The sequence below is a fragment of the Heterodontus francisci genome, chromosome 31 (genome assembly GCF_036365525.1).
Source record: "Heterodontus francisci isolate sHetFra1 chromosome 31, sHetFra1.hap1, whole genome shotgun sequence".
Taxonomy (NCBI): domain Eukaryota; kingdom Metazoa; phylum Chordata; class Chondrichthyes; order Heterodontiformes; family Heterodontidae; genus Heterodontus; species Heterodontus francisci.
In genome coordinates this window covers 17498775-17516490 of record NC_090401.1, presented here as the reverse complement: position 1 = coordinate 17516490, position 17716 = coordinate 17498775, and the positions used below count along the sequence as shown (strand labels likewise).

At 44.0% G+C, this 17716-nt stretch overlaps 1 protein-coding gene across 5 annotated transcripts in view; it reads right to left on the bottom strand.

The window, feature by feature from the left end:
* Positions 1-203: 203 nt before the first annotated feature.
* The window catches only part of LOC137347077 (mitogen-activated protein kinase kinase kinase 5-like), a 296319-nt gene continuing 278806 nt past the window's right edge, over positions 204-17716 (bottom strand). For 4 of the 5 annotated variants that reach the window (XM_068011119.1, XM_068011121.1, XM_068011120.1 and 1 more), the window contains 3 exons: positions 14717-14829; positions 10237-10313; positions 204-5047 (listed from right to left, as the gene is read on the bottom strand). In XM_068011119.1, coding sequence (XP_067867220.1) covers positions 4966-5047; positions 10237-10313; positions 14717-14829 — 272 coding nt within the window. In that variant the 3' untranslated portion in view covers positions 204-4965. Of the gene's footprint in view, positions 5048-10236; positions 10314-13855; positions 14057-14716; positions 14830-17716 lie in introns of those variants that run through there. The other variant, XM_068011123.1, reaches the window with a different exon arrangement.

Sequence of the window (17716 nt, the reverse complement as noted above, 5' to 3'; positions counted from 1 at the left end):
CAAATGTCACCTGCGTAGAAACTGCCCTCCATCCGACTACTTCAGCAGGCTGGCTGGCGAGCAGCATTGCCCAGGGAGGGCAGACGTTAGAAAACATCCCAAAGTGTGAGGGAACAGCAGCACCTGATCCCACCCGCCAGCACTGCCTCAATGAAATGATAGTTGGTTTTCTAACACCGATGAGAAAATAAAAGGCCAGAATGTTGAAGTAAAGAAAAATAGTTTTTATTTAACAAAATATTCAAAGAAAGATAACTTTTCTTTGTTTACAGTTTATAAAGGAAAAGTTAAGTCACCTTAACATTTTTTTATAGAGAAAAAAAACTTGCACTTACATCCCAGCTTTCATGACCTCAGGGTGTCCTAAAGTGTTTACAGCCAATTAAATACATTTTTGTGAAGTGCAGCCACTAATGAGAAAAAGAAAAGACCTGTATTTATATAGCGCCTTTCACGACCACCGGAGGTCTCAAAGCGCTTTACAGCCAATGAAGTACTTTTTGAAGTGTAGTCACGGTTGTAATGTAGAAAATGCGGCAGCCAATTTGTGCATAGCAAGGTCCCACAAACAGTAATGAGATAAATGACCAATTAGCAATGCTTGAGGAATAAACATTGGGCAGGAGACTGGGAGAGCTCCCCTGCATTCTTCAGAGCCGTTCCATGGGATCTTTTATGTCCATGCAAGATGGCAGATGGAGCTTTTGTTTAACGTCTTATCCGAAAGATAGCACCTTCGACAGTGCAGCACTGTGAGTGTCAGCCTGGATTATGTGCACCAGTCTCTAGAATGAGGCTTGAACCCACAAATGTCAGATTTAGGTGAGTGTGCTACCACTGAGCTACAGCTGATACTGAAAAGTTGAAGCTGAGCATTGGATGGAGTCACTATTTCAATAATTCTCTAAAAGGTACTGTTCTGAGAGGGGTAGCACTCGGTGTTAACCGAACATAAGAACATAAGGCATAGGAGCAGGTGTAGGCTATATAGCCCTTAAAGCTTGCTCTGCCATTCAATAAGATCATGGCTGAACTTTGACATCTCCACTTTCCTGCCCTATCCTCATATTCCTTGATTCCTTTAGTGCCCAAAAATCTACTGATCTCAGTTTTGAAAATAGCCAATGACTGATCATCCACAACCCTCTGGGGTAGAGGTTCCAAAGAATCACAACCCTCTGAGTGAAGACATTTCTCTACATCTCAGTCCTAAATGGTCAATCCCTTATCCTGACAGTATTTCTCCTAGTTCCAGACTCTCCAGCCAAGGAAACAGTCTCTCAGCATCTATCCAGTCAAGCTCTTAAAGAATGTTGTACGTTTCAATGAGATCATGTCTCATTCTTCTAAACTCCAGAGAATATAGGCCCATTTTACTCAATCTTAAGTCTTCTAACACTAATTTGAAGAAGAATGGGGGAGTTTCCCAGTGTCAGGGCCAGCAGCTTTTCCTTTAATTGGTCATTTATCTCATTACTATTTGTGCACCTTGCTGGGCTGATGGGTGGAGGATCGAAACAAAATCTCTCTGATGCCATCCATGTAGAGAATGGCAACAGGTGGCAGGTCGATACTACTGAAGTGCCAATCTACTAGCTTGCTGCGATACCAAGAGGGGACAAAGATAATGTTGGAATTCAAATTTAACTATTTAGAGGAAAATCCAGAGAAAATTAAAAGCCTTCACTGAAAGCGTTGTGAAAATGTAGCTGGCACTGTCCCAGAAGGCCATGGATTTTGAATCAATTGAGATGAGAAATAGGTACTTATTTGGGAAGTCCAATCAATCACTAAAAGCTAGTGGACCAGCAGAAAAGCAATCAAAAAGGTTAATGCCATGCTGACCCATCTCTCATTGGGGTTGAAATACAAATGTAATGAAGTGAGGCTCGAGTTGTACAGAGCCTTAGGCATACCCTATCTGGCGTACTGCATTCAGTTCTGGGAACTGCAGCTCAAGAAGCATATATTCACTTTGGAGTCACCAGGTTGATACTGGGGCTTAAAGGGTTAAATTATGAGGACAGGTTGTTTAAACGCGGCCTGTATTTCCCTGAGTTTAGAAGACTGAGTGATCTGATCAAGATGTTTAAAATGTTAAAAGGATTCAATAGGGTGGATAAAGAGGAACTATTTTCGCTGGTGGGGCGCTCCAGAACAAGGCACCATCATCTTAATATTAGAGCCAGCCAGTCAGGGGTGAGAGCAGGAAGCACTTTTTCACATAAAGAGTACTGGAAATCTGGAATCCTTTTCCCCAAAAGTTTGTGGCTGTTAGGAGTTGATTGGAAGTTTGAAGTCTGAGATTGATAGATTTTTGTCAGGTGAGGGTATTGAGGGATATGGAGCAAAGGCAGATAAAGTGGAGCTGAGGTGCAGATAAACCATGCTTGAGTAACATGATAGAACAAGCTAGAGGGACTGAATGGCCTGCGCCTGTCCTTATGTTCATATAAAAGTATTAAGGAGACAGTAATCAAAAAGATAAGGCTACTAACTAAGTGGCAGAGCAGGTTGAATGGGCCAGACAGCCTAGTCCCAACACCTTACCGAAGGTGGATTGACCACCATCGTATGAAGGTTACTTTTTTATTCATTCAGGGCATGTGGGCATCACTGGCAAGACCAGTATTTATTGCCCATCCCTAATTGCCCTCGAGAAGTTGGTGGTGAGCTACCTTCTTGAACTGCTGTAGTGCATCTGGTGTGAGTACACCCACAGTGCTGTTAGGGAGTTCTAGGATTTTGACCCAGCGACAGTGAAGGAGTGGCGGTATAGTTCCAAGTCAGGATGGTGTGTGACTTGGAGGGGAACTTGCAGGTGGTGATGTTCCCATGCATCTGCTGCCTTTGTCCTTCTAGGTGGTAGAGGTCACAGGTTTGGAAGGTGCTGTCTAAGGCGCCTTGGTGCATTGCTGCAGTGCATCTTGTAGATGGTGCACACTGCTGTCAATGTGCACCAGTGGTGGAGCGAGTGAATGTTTAAGGTGGTAAATGGAGTGCTGATTAAGCAAGCTGCTTTGTCCTGGATGGTGTCGAGCTTCTTGCGTATTGATGGAAGTGCTCTCATCCAGGCAAGTGGAGAGTATTCCATCACACTCCTGACTTGTGCCTTGTCGATGGTGGACAGGCTTTGGGGATTCAGGAGGTGAGTTACTCGCTTCAGAATTCCCAGCCTCTGACCTGCTCTTGTAGCCACAGTATTTATATAGCTGGTCCAGTTAAGTTTCTGTTCAATGGTAACCCCCAGGATGTAGATGGTAGGGGATTCAGCGGTGGTAATGCTATTGAATTAGATGGGGAGATGGTTAGAATCTCTTGTTGGAGATCATCATTGCCTGGCACTTGTGTGGCGCGAATGTCACTTGCCACTTATCAGCCCAAGCGTGAATGTTGTCCAGGTCTTGCTGCATACAGGCACAGACACTCACTGAGTGCAATTAACAGCAAGTAGAGCAAAAAGCCTTAAATGTAATAAACTTGCAATGACATGAGATGTTCAAATAGTTCAGGGCCAGACACTGGGGCTTGTGGGGGCTTCAAATTCCAGCTGTGTGTTACTGGCTAGTTTATAAAAACAACTGCATCCTCTGCAGTTGGATGACCACTCCATGCACTGCTTTACAGATTCCCAGTAAACAGAAACAGCAGGATTATTAGGAATGTTCCCCTGGTGGCTCAGGTATTTCCCAGTGCAGTTCAGGTTTGTGGATGCCAGGAAAGTCAAATGTTGCACTTCTAGTCTGTGTTGGGTTATCCCGGGATGAATGAATTTAAGTGACGAGACAATTTGTTATCTTAGTTGGAAGTTAGGTGCTTGTCAGGAATCTAGATCACCTCCATTAAAGAATAGTTATTAATGTATGAATTATTTTAATATATTGTTCTAATATACGTTTTTCTAAAATAAATAATAAATGTCACTGCGCGGGACATATCTCCCTCTATCACGACAAGGTTGCTAATCCCCCAGGATTGTTCTGGAATCTCCAGGGATTGAAAACTAATCCCCTGGATACTGTAATAAAAACAAGAAATGCCGGAAATACTCAGCAGGTAAGGCAGAATCTGTGGAAAAAGAAACAGAGTTAACGTTTCAGGTCAGTGACCCTTCATCAGAACTCCTGGATACTGTCTTGTGCAACCCTGGAGAAAAACTTTTGGGCCTCTCAAAAGCTGTTTTTAAAAAAAAAATTCTTTAAAGAGTTTCAATTATTCGTTCTGAAATTATTGACGATGAGGAAAATTGCTGGTGGAGGTCATGTGATATAACCTACAGGAATACGTCCAAACAGATTTGGCAAACTTAATTATAACGCAAGGAAATCAGATTTTGGAATGTGGCTTGGAAGACATTCCTTGGAATGTTTCCCTTTGAAACCAAATGAAAGTAAATTGTTTGTTCACCCTCCATAATGTGGGACAACATGAAAAGTACCTGTCAAGAATTTGGACCATGTGGAAAGTTCCAGCCCAGTGCCAGCTCCTGCTTATGTGACCCTGTGGACCTGATGGTTAATCATAGAAAGTTTGCGGCACAGGTTATTTGCATGTAAACAATTGTGGCACAGTATCAAGTCGTGAAAATCAAATCAGTCGTGATTATCAAATTGAGCGTAAGCCATGAATATCACATCGAGCGTCAGTCGTGAATATCACATTCAGTGAAGTCATGAATACCACATCGAGTGTCAGTTGTGAACATCAAATCATTACCACCTGTCTGGCACTGCACAATCAGGTCTAAACATATTTGCAGTGGATGTAGCTCCAAGTGTTAAACCTGTGGCTGTCTTGGCTGCACCATTCCCAGCAACAGAAGGCAGTATGCAGCACCCACCTCAGTCCCTTCACTGCTGTTACGGTGCAGGCCTTGTGTTCTCACGATCAGCCTTTTGCCGGTGTCTCTGTCAATTCCGTATCGTGGTGTTTAGTCTGACCCTGGTGATTGACAGCGTCTGTTTTTCAAAAACTAAGCGGCGACTTCTCACCCTCCACCTTCCTGTGGGCACTGATTGCAGCCCAGAGTCTGCACAACATTCCACCCCTAACACAGAAAGATACCCTTTTAGTGACTGCCAAGAAATGTCATGTTCCATGTAAATGCATAGTCTTTCATGTGCACACACATATATTGTTATATATAAATACACATACATACATACATATTGGCCCAGAACTTTCTGGAGCAGGAATTGTTAATTAGACATTTTTCTGCACCCTTCAACTGAAAAAAATGTTTCGTGTTGTAACTTGCTTGGCAGAGTGAGCCGATAATGGCACAGTGAGGACAAAAGGGCATTTCGGACCTGGCTGAAGAGTCAGACCAACAATGCATCTTTCACCAATGAGATGAAAAGATTGAGACTCCACAGTTTCAACTGTACCTTCTCTGGGCCGGAGTGATTGAATGGCATTGCAGGAACATAAATCTCCTTGTTAAAAGGTTCCACACGCTGTAAATTATCAGCCCTAACTTTCTGCAACAAGCTTAACTTTACAAATGCAGCAATTTCATCAAACGCACGGGAATGTTGAGTGCGAGCTCCTGCTTTCACGAGGCTAACAGAGGAGCAGCGTGAATCATCCAGCAAGTTGTAGCGATTCACAACTCTCAGGGTATCTCTTCCTCGCCACAAGTTGCTGGGTTATTTAAACGCGGATAGCGCCGTGTGCATTAAATTCCCTAGTATTATCCCTGTAAGTTCTGGCCCATTGCATATCTTATTACAGTTCCCGCCTCTTACACCATCCCTATGTACCCTGACCACCTGCCTACATCAGGCAAATGCCACTGATTATTTTCCATCACCATAGGCATAAATTACAAAAGAGTGGCAGAAACTGCGTTAAGCTGGCCAGCAATTTCAGGCAGTTCAAGCAGCTGTTCAACACCTAGTTAAAGTGCGATTACCCAGCATTTAGTCCAAAGCCCCCACCCGTAGCTTCTACAGCTCCTGAGGCTGCTGGACACCATTTTAAAATTAACATGACAGTCTTTCCACCTCTTAAACTTATCCAGGATTCAAATCTATTTTGTTATTAAATTGCGCTATGGCTGATTTATCGTCCCAAGAGCTGTTTCAAATTCTGGAATCTAACAATTACTCCCTATACTGTTCTTCTTCTTTGGCCTCCCTATCTCGAGAGACAATGGATACGCGCCTGGAGGTGGTCAGTGGTTTGTGGAGCAGCGCCTGGAGTGGCTATAAAGGCCAATTCTAGAGTGACAGGCTCTTCCACAGGTGCTGCAGAGAAATTTGTTTGTCGGGGCTGTTGCACAGTTGGCTCTCTCCTTGCGCTTCCATCTTTTTTCCTGCCAACTACTCAGGGATTAAGTAAGCATTGTTTATTCTGATTCACTTTTGCAATGCACATAGTCAATCGCTGATCTCTGCAACCATTTGACTGTCATTCATTCCGAATTTCATCTTAATTAGTACATGTGATGATGGCTTGATCTGGAATTCACATTCAGTGATACTAGTCTTTATCCACATGATTCTGCAATGTCTCTTAAAATAAACAAATCAGTATCTTTGAACCTGCATTAAAAGATATTTAAGTCTCCCTATAGTAACCTGCGACAGCCCTGGCCATGTTATACCAGACATCACGTAAAGCGGGCAAAGCACGTTCGTACAAATGCTCCCGCTATATGTGGTGGGGGTTGTTCTCAGGATGTGGACACCATTGGCAAGGCCAATATTTATTGCTGGTGGTCTTTTCCTTGAACTGCTGCAGTCTTTGTGGTGTTGGGTGTCCCATGATGGCGTTAGGTAGTCCATTCCAGGATATTAACCCAGTCACAATGAAGGCACAGTGATGTGAGACTTGTTTCAGCACTTCACTAATGATTGACAGGAGGCTGATAGGGCAGTAATTGCCCGGGTTAGACTTAACCTGTCTTTTGTGGATAGGACATGCCTGGGCAACCTTCCACATTGTCGGGTAGATGCCAGTTTCATAGCCTGGCCAAGGGAGCAGTTGGCTCTGGCACACAGATCTTCAGTGCCACAGCTGGGAGGTTGTCACATCCTTGAGGTATTGTATATTTATATGTATTTACACATATGGTGCCAGCTGTGTTTCCGTGGGTAGCACTCTCCCCTCTGAGTCAGAAGGTTGTGGGTTCAAGTCTCACTCCAGAGTCTTGAGCACAGAATCACATAGCACAGTACTGAGGGAGTGCTGCATTGTCAAAGATGCCATTTTTCAGATGAGATGTTAAACCCAAGCCCTGTTTGCTCTCTCAGACCCCATGGCAATATTTGAACAGCAAAGGAGTTCTTTTTAAGTCCTGGTCCATATTTATCCCTCAACCAACTAAAAAACACAGAGTATCTGGTCATTATCACATTGCTGCTCGTGGGAGCTTGCTGTGTACAAACTGGCTGCTGCGTTTCTTAAATTACAACAGTGACTACACTTCAACAATATTTTATTGGCTGTAAAGCATTTTGGGTCATCCTGAAATAATGAAAAGCACGATATAAATGCAAGTCTTTCTTTCCTTTACATATATACACACATACAGATTAAACAATTCAAATAAAACAGCATCAGGGGCCTTTATTGCACAATTTCAATTTGAATTAACAGATAATCTGATTTAAGCATCTTTGAATGAAGACTAGATGCACTTGCCCCGTACACACACACACCACATACACAGGGTGCCTGCCCCCATGCACGTAAGCATGCGCACTCATACCCTGCACACATGCACACTTCACACACACATGCATTTGAAAACATACTCACACTGTTAAACACACACACAAAGCTATTTAGAATGTATAAATCCAAATGTTTGGTAAATTTGCTGACGCAGTAATATAAAGGGCCTTGCCCAACAATTTTCTCAGTATGCAGAGCAGCTAAACTGAGACAACAAAAGGCAAAGAATTGCCACATCTTCTAGCACGGCACAGTGTTTAATAACAGCCCACTCACTCTGTTTGGGGAGCAGCCAGTCATGTTCTTATACTATTTCTGTGGAAATCTCAGCTTCTGCGCTGATTTAATTAAAGGGACCAAAGAGAAGTTCACAGAGCAATTTGGGGAATCCAGTGTAATTGGGAACACCATGTGCTGTAGCTGAAGGAACAGTCCAATCACATTAACAATGTCTGTGAACTCACATTACACTTCCCCGATAATAGTTCTTTCTGAGCATGGGCATAACTCGCGTGGGGTTCATGGGGAGACCAGTTAGTGTGGAATAGATTGTGTGGCCTCTTCCCAGTTCTAAATCCCAGGCATGTCTCTCATCTCCCCCTACCCCACAACTCTGTATGTGGTTGTGTCTCTTGCTCCCAATATATAATGGATATTGGAATGTTGTAACCCATGAAACAAGGAGCTAACTAGTCATGGAACGACCACTTGTTTCTTGGATTGAATGTGAGAGTCGAGGGCAGTGGATCTTCCGACGGTGCCACTGTATGGTTTCACCAAGGTCTCAGTTCACAGATGTACCTGTATACTGCAGTATTGAGCCACGCAGATCAGAAAGCTCCCAGGTCTGATCCCTGACCTATGTCAATTTAGCTGATCTCAACAAGGAGAGTTGTGGTGTGTAATTGGCATCCCTGGACTAGGGATGGGAATGTTAACCACTGTTCCCACTCCTGGTGGAAGCATGTGTGTGCAATTGGAATACAAGTTGTGTACAAGTATGCAGTTTGTGATGTACAAGCGATGGGCAAGTGGTCTACATGCCGTACGTGGTGTAGATGCAGTGGGAAGAGCACACAGGTGGCCGATGTCACACTGAGCCAGTCCCTGCCTCCATTACTAGCCAAACCAAGTGGACTGATCTCAGGTAATGGCACGACCAGGCTTGGCTCAGGCACGAAGGATGCCTATTTGGATGAGATGGCAGAGGGGAGCTGGTGCCAACTGAACCTCAGTGACAGTCTGCTCCTTCAGGAGAGAATTGGAGAAAAGAATTGGGGCAAATTCAATGTAAAAAATTGTCCTGAAATCTTTGGAAGGCCATTTACAGGTTCTCATAATTAAAGGGAGTAACTGGTTAGCTTTCAACCATCAGGCAATGAAGACTCCATTCAGTAAGATCTGTACCCAGTCTGATGCCAGGCTGAAGGGGTCCCAAGAAACCTGGATGAGTGCTCTCCTTCCAGGCATCTTTACCTCAGGTACTTGTGAGACCACAGGGCTGATTTTATGAGTTTGAGTTCCTAACCAAAACAACTACCCACTAGCAAGCCTTGTAAATCTGGGTATTCCTTGCCCCATCTCTCTGTCCATTAATACACTGGGAATGCAAGTCCGAGCTATACCATCTGCATGTTAAAACGTCAGTCTCTGGGGCAATAATGTTAAACTGCTTCAAGTTGGGTAATATTTGGGACACTTTCAGGGGAAGGCTCTGATTACATGGAATCTGCAGCAAGGTACAAGTCCCTGTAAATCTACACCAGCACACCATGGAGAGACTATCTAGCTGTTACAGCTCATGCTGAGATACGGAGATAAAAACTGATCTTCCACGTTAGTGCAGACCAGGCAACAGGGTTCCAGCATCTGCAGTATTTTGCTTTTATAATAGGGAATCAGTTGTCTGTTTTCCATTCCATCTGATTCCTTTTCCAGTGACATCAGTGGGCACGATGTGGCATGGGCTGCTGGTACACTAAAATGGAAAACGAATCTTAGCCCCATGATGTCCTGTGTAATCACAATGTTGAGGGAATGGCTTGTGACAAACAAGGAAAAGAAAGAACTTGCATTTATATAGCACCTTTCACATCTTCAGAACGTCTCAAAGTGCTTTACAACCAATTAATTACTTTTGGAGCTGTAATGTAGGAAACATGGCAGCCAAGTGACATACAGCAACATTCCCTAACAGCAATGAGATAAATGACCAAGTAATCGGTTTTTAGTGATGTTGGTTGAGAGATAAATATTGGCCAGGACATCAAGTGAACTCTGCACTCTTCTTCCAATAGTGCCACAGGATCTTTCATATCAACTTGAACAGAAAGATGGGGCCTCAGTTTAACATCTCATCTGAAAGCCAGCACCTCTGACAGTGCAGCACTCCCTCAGTACTGCACTGGAATGTCAGCCTGGATTACATGCTCTCGTCTCTGGAGTTGGACTTGAATCCACGAGCTTCTGACTCAGAGGCAGGAGCACTACCACTGAACCACAGCTCACCAGGGACAGGAACGTTTCCTGGAAATGCAATTCAGTTACAGCATTTACCTTATTTGGGCGTATTTCAAATCATCCCTTGTTGCATCAGTCAGAAGATCCCGCAGTGTGTAACCGTTGGTTACAATCTGTAACATAACACAGCAGACATCATGAGAGTCAACTTAATGTTGTTGTCTTGTAATCTCACAGCTTGGTCTGGACCCATGTCCTCTTCTTTCTCCAGGATGTTGAGTCCTTGCTTGGGTGTAGTTTCATGAGCTGCAGCATCCTCTGGAAACCCCCACCAAGTAGTCATTCTCCATCTATTGACCTAAGCAGGCAGCATCAGTGGCTATTCGCCTTTAAAAGCATCACACTTGAACCCAAATGTGTCCTCACCTGACACCTGTACATGTAGGGGTCACTGACTAGCAATCAGCATAGGACCTCTGGCTGATTGTCTCTCAGTAGCTAAATGTAGGAGCTCAACAGTAACCCTGGCTGAGGTCTGGTAAATTAGATCAAGAATTGAACTGGGTCTATGTGGCTCAGGAACTCACTGCTGTGGAGAACCTAGCCACTGGAGAAGGAAATCATAGCCCGACCAGGCCTAGCACCAACCAATAACAATGTGCACAGACCCAGTGCCTCCCTGCAGCTAGGTAAACAGGACCATTTTCAAATATCTTCCCCATGAGATACACCTTCCTCGTCAGTCCCAGCATTTACATCCAGGAGACCAGGCTCCCCCAAGTAGGTGCACTGGGGATTTTCCAAGCAAGGCACATAGCGTCAGTTCAAATCAGCACTGATCAAACCTGGGACCTTCCTGATGCAAGGCTCAACACCCCATCGGGCATGGCTGGGCATTAGCAGTCCCCCGTCAGTGGGGAAGCCTTCTTTAAGTGGAATAATGTGCATTTGAATTAAACTGAAAACCCCTTTGGAACTAAAAGTGCAACAATTTACTTTATGTGCAAACATCTTTGATGCAACCATTGCTGATCCTTTGCAGTACATTAACAAAACTGCAGATAGCTGCCTAAGGGCCCAGGAGTGCTGATAGGACCCTACATGTGTAATATACACATCATCAGTCTAATAGCATACGTTTGAAAACTCCAGTGTAAATTCACAGCTTGTTGTATTTCCTCAGGGTCAGGGTCCATTTAAAAAGCACACTTCTATTTCACAATACTTTATTGTTGCACGCCAGTGAATAAACAACTCCCTGAGTGACCTCAGGCCATGAGAAATGCAAGTATTTAGTGACTGTACTTTCAAACCCATTGCCTGCCAGCAGTTGCAATCATACAGCACTCGACAAGGACAGGTCCCCAACACAAAATACAGGCAGTTAAACAGTACTGCTGGCCACTGATAGATCTAACTGTTGAAAGTTACCATGGAAAAGTGGATATACATGCAGGAACTTGTGGTTAGTAAGGGTGGAGATTTGACCAATCACCCAGTCCACGTAGATATCTTCAAACTGCCTTCCCTGACAGGAGCACTGGCAGAGGAGCCTGCCATCAGCTAACTGGGGATGTTACAGTTCCAGTTTAAAATGGCTGCCTTTCCTCCTTTCTCTGTTCTTTTCCCCATCCTTTTCAATTGCATTCCCAAGTTACTCACTTCCTCTTCCAGCCCTTTTCCTTGGCTTGCTCTCATCTTCTCATTTCTCAGCTTTCTGCTTGAGTCCTCTCTCTCTCTCTATCTCTCTCTGCAGATCAGAGAGGTAACTGTGTCTCTGGAGTTCACTCAATCGCCTCAGAAGAAATGACACCACCATGTAGATTGGCTCAGGCACTAGAGTAATGAACTCACATTCAAAAGGTGTGCTAGGTCCAACAAGAGAGCGCTGTACTCGCATTCAGAGAATCCACTAATTCCAGCAGTACAATGGACAACTTCGACTGCAAGTACAAAGTCTGCAGCAAAAACATTCCATCTATCAAACCCACTCCAGCCCCAATCCATGCTTGAAATCTCTCACTGCAATTTTTAATCTCCTCTTTTAATGAAAACTACATTCCTTCTTCTACCACTCTTGAAAAGAACTAACGCAGGGCTGTTATTATTTCTCTAATCCTCAATCCCTCTTCTCAACAGATAGCAACTCAGCCCGCTTTCTAAGCCTTCAATTGACCCTAAATCTATTTCTGGAAGAAGAACTTGCATTTATATCACACCTTTTACAAACACAGGATGTCCCAAAGCTCTTTACAGCCATGGAGCATTTTTGGTGTGTAGTCACTGTTGTAATGCAGGAAACACGGCAACCAATTTGCACACGGCAAGATCCCACATACAGCAATGTAATAATGACCAGATAATCTGTTTTTAGTGATGTTAAGGGACAAATATTGTGCAGGTCACTGGGGAGAAGTCCCCAGGTATTCTTCCAAATCATGCCATCGAATCTCATGTCTATCTGAGAAATCAGATGGGGCTTTGGTTTAATGTCTCATCTGAAAGACAGTTGCTCTGACAATGCAGCACTCCCTCAGTTCTGCACTGAGAGTGCCAGGCCAGATCTTGTGCTTGGAATCTATTCTCCACGTCCACTGACCTGAAGGAATTTTTTTTCCAATCTTAAATCTATTGAAGGTTTATCATCTGTATCATTAATTTATTTCCCCCTTGCTGCTTGCAACCTAATTGACACAAAGTCCTGTTCTCCTATCGCCCCATGCTCACTGACATAGATTGGCTCCTGGCCCGGCAATGCTTTTAATTTTAAAATTGTCATCCTTGTGTTCACATCCGTCCATGGCCTCACCTCTCCTTACCTCTGTAACCAACTCCAGCCTTAAACCCTCCAAGAACACTGCACTCCTCATCTCCTCACTATCCCAAGCCCCAAACGCTCCTTTCAGGTGAAGCAGCGAATTACTTGTACTTCTTTCAATGTAGTATACTGTATTCGCTGCTCACAATGTGGTCTCCGCTACATTGGGGAGACCAAGCGCAGACTGGGTGACCGCTTTGCAGAATACCTCCGCTCAGTCCGCAAGCAGGACCCTGAGCTTCCGGTTGCTTGCCATTTCAACACTCCCCCTTGCTCTCATGCTCACATCTCTGTCCTGGGATTGCTGCAGTGTTCCAGTGAACATCAACGCAAGCTCGAGGAACAGCATCTCATTTACCGATTAGACACACTACAGCCTGCCGGACTGAACATTGAGTTCAATAATTTCAGAGCATGACAGCCCCCCATTTTACTTTCATTTTCAATTGTTTTTTCTTTTTTCTTTTTTTCTTTTTTACATTTTTTACAACCTTTTTTTGCATTTATTTCATTTCATCTTAGTTTGTTCAGTTTGCTTACCCACTTTTTTTTTCATGTTTGCACTTGCTGCTGTTCAATATTCAGTCCGTTAACACCTTTTCTGTACTAATGCTTTGTCTTTCAACACACCATTAACACATTGTTCGGCTTTGCTCCATGACCTTTTGGTCAGCTATGTGGCCTTGTCCAATCTACACCTTCTCCTTTGTTATCTCTTGCCCCACCCCCACCTCACTTGCTTATAACCTGTGACATTTTTAATATTTGTCAGTTCCGAAGAAGGGTCACTGACCCGAAACGTTAACTCTGCTTCTCTTTCCACAGATGCTGCCAGACCTGTTGAGTGGTTCCAGCATTTCTTGTTTTTATTCCAATTCTGGCTTCTTGCACAACTTCGATTTTAATTGCTCCACCATTGGCGGCCATACCTTCGACAGCCTAGGCCCTAAGCTCTGGGGCTTCCTGTTCAACCCTCTCCACCTCTCTCATTTCCTTTAAGGTGCTCCTTAAAACCGACTTCTTTGTCCAAACTTTTAGTCATCTTTCCAAACGTTCAAGCTTCTTTGGCTTGGTATCAATCTTTGGTTGACTATGCTCCTGTGAAATACATTGGTGTGTTTTACTATGTTAAAGGTGCTAGATAAATGCAAGTTGTTGTTGTTATCTCCCCTTTTCTCCTGATGCCATTGACTCCTGATAGGGTACAATTATGGCCATCCCGCCAGTACATCATTCGAGTGGTCATTCATTATGTATGTACACAGGTACCAGCAGACAACGCATAGTAAGAGTGGAGCCAACAAAGTCTCAGCTGGCAGCCAAACCTAAACACCCGCCAATACTGGGCAGCGATGAGGAATGGAACTCGGTCTCATTCTTCACCTCCCCAGATTGAGGCTGAGATCCATTGTAATACTCCCAAAGCTACTCTAGCCATAATCCATTAGCTCTCCCTGCCATCTGTATGAAACTCTCTTGAAACACTTGCTCAGTAACTCAATATAAAAACATGTCAATATCAATGTTCCCTCCAACATGTGCATACAGCTGTGCAGCAGTCTGGAATGTACCGCGCAGTGTAATAAACAGGCCATGCACCCAAAGAAAATTAGAAGGAACATTGCTCAACATAACACCCCATTCCCTCCACCTCTCAGGGCACCTCCTTGCAATCTGTAATATCTGTAAACATCTCTCACTCTAAATACCTTCCGCTATAATTTCATCACACTCTACACAAACCTCAATACCTCTTACCTTTTCAATTGTCCGTTGATCGACTTGTTTTGTTGACAGCCACTGTGTGAGTTCCTCGGTCTCAGAATCCACAGGGGGCGACTGGAAGTCGCATAGAGCCACTGAAAGCACATCTGGCCAAGAACATTGAAGAGAATTTTAATAACAAGCTGTTCTTACATTTTCACACTTCATAGAGAGAGATCTGATTTTCAATCTGAATTAGAACAGGGGAAGGTCAACAAGCCTAACCTTTCCTGATCAATCTCCAAACAACCTACCCCTCAACCCAATGTAGCTTTACCCATTCATCCATTCATTTCAAAGATTGGTTTCAGTCTCCTACCCTATGTGCTTAAAAAAAATCCTGAAGATTTTCTTCTTCACTCCTCAGCTTGAGTGCCTGGAATTTTGGACCCTTTGCCCTAAGTTAACACTCCACCTGGATCAATCAATCAACCACAAATCTTGCAAACTTCAATGATGTCAACTCAAAGTCTCCTCTTTCCTAAAGAGAACACCCGCAATCCTGCCTTCCATCCGCCCCTCCCCTCCAACTATCGCAAGGGCAGTAATATTCTTCCCATGATTCTATGATGAATCTGTTCACGTGAGTCCATATGGGGTGAGTCATTAAACCAGGGTATTTAAAGCAGGGAAGATATCTATAAATTGTTGCTTAGATCCAGCTTATTCAAATTTATTCCATATTTGAATATTTTTGACAAGATGAAAAACCTTTTCTCTCCTGACAGCTCGCACCATACCTGCACTTCCTGTGGATAAGGCTATTCTCAATGCTGCTCTTCAGCTGGGTGCTGAGTGACAGTAGCAACAATGACCCTGCCCTTAAGCATCTCTCACTGCTCTGCAGTGGGGCTGAGTGAAGGTCAAGACATGTGCCCAGTGTAATACCAATTGTAACCAGTAGAGGCATCAAAGTCCTGCTCTTCCACTCAGTGATCCTGTCCTCCAAGTCACTTACACATTGGAAATGTTCATAGTTCAGTGCATTTCACCAAAATAGATTAACGTGGTCCCGCATCCTTCATTTGTACAGTAGAACAGCATTTCTGGGGCATTAAGAACTCTGTGCAGTCCCCTACAATGCCCTAAAGCTGACACTACAGATAAGAGGAATGAATTGCGGACTGTATCAATATGAACATCACAGAATCAATTCCAAGAGAAAACGAGAATGAGTTAATTTGTTTTTGATGCTGTTGGTTGAGAGATGAATGTTGGTCAGGACACTCGGAGATTTCACCTGCTCTTCATTATGTGCCGTGGGATTTTCAATTTCCACCGGAACATCTCACCTGACAGACACACCTCCGTGTGACTCCTCAGTACTAAAGTGCCAGCCTGCTCCTTTAAGGGCCTCCTTGAAACCCATCTCTTTGGCTCGGCCTCCATTTCCTTTTCACTTCGGTGAAGCATCTTGTGAGGTTTCTCTCAATGAAAAGTGCTGTGCAATTGCTAATTGTTGACAATGTGCTCAAGACCCAGTATGGGACTCGAACCCACAACTACCTCTCTAAGGCAAGAGTGTTCCTGACTGACACTGTTTGTAGCAGCTTCTTTCCTTCGGGTTGGAGCGAATGGGTAGTGGGGGAAGAAGCAACAAGTGTTATTAGACCAGATTGGACAAGTTGAGTTCAATTGATAAACCTTGATGAGCATCCTCGTTAAATTATGACATTAAAAGGCTCTTGAACAAACAAAATATGAGCTCACGGCATCTTTGAAGTGATGGGTAAGATGGACACAGTTGTTCTTGTTTGCCTGGTGTAGCTGCCAGAGTTGTTTAAATCTAGACAGTGGTGTCACCAGGCAGCTTCTTTAAAGAGAGAGAACTGCAGGCAATGTGGCCAAAACACAACAATTCACTGAGAGCTGGCTGATGGAAAACCCCAGCTGCCTCAACACTGTTCCAAACAGATCACTTGGTTGCTGAGGACAGTGAAATATAGGCACTGACTTTGTAGAAAATGTAGTTTTACATATTACAGAGCTTAAAGGGAAGCTCACCATTCCCATACTGTCAGTGGGGAGCTGGGCTCTAAGCGAGTGCTGATCAGAGACCCTGCATCCGGTGGTGTAGCCCTTACTCCGAGCTCATTCTCCTTTTCAGCAGAGTGTTCTGCTGGGAAATATGGGATCGATGGATTTACCCAATACTCATCAATTCTCCCCACAAACTCCCTCCAGTTCAATACTCATGGCTGCAGCTCACATAGTTCGATATTTATACTGAAGTGGATTACATAGAAGGTACGGCACAGAAACAGGTCTTTCAATTTGTGCCCCTCACATTAGTAGTGAGCATGCAGCAACTTGAAAGGCCCGCCCACCTGCCCCTTTCACTGACTGGTGCACACACTGGCCCTGTGATCTCACTCTGTCTACACAGCTGCCATAATAAAGCCTGCAGTGGGCACCATGCCATCTTACATCTACAATGACATTATTTCGAAGAAGGGTGGGGAGATTCTCCCTGGTGCCCAAGCCAATATTTATCCTCAACCAACAGCACTAAAAACAGATGATCTGGTCATTATCACATTGTTGTTTGTGGGAGCTTGCTGTGCACAAATTGGCGGCTGCATTTCCCACATGACAGCAGTGACAACACATCAAAGAAAGTACTTCATTGGCTGTAAAGCAGTTTGGAACATTCTGAGGTCATAAAAGGTGTTACGATAATGCAAGTCTCTCTTTTTTAGTGATGGATGATCTCAGACACAATCCCTTTATGTTCTATCTCCCCCTCCCTCATAACATTCCTCAACAAATCCAACCAACTAAATATGTCACAACTTGATCAGTAATAGTACAAGGTGATTCATACAGAAACGACGGACAGGAGAAGACCCATTAGTCGTTCCATTCTGTCTCACGCAGATGTGATGCTTTATGCATTATGATACAGATACTCGCCACCCATCCGGACCAATGTAATCTCCCGGGAGAAGCAAAAAACAGATTTAAACAAGGGCTAATTAGGGAAAAAAAATCCAA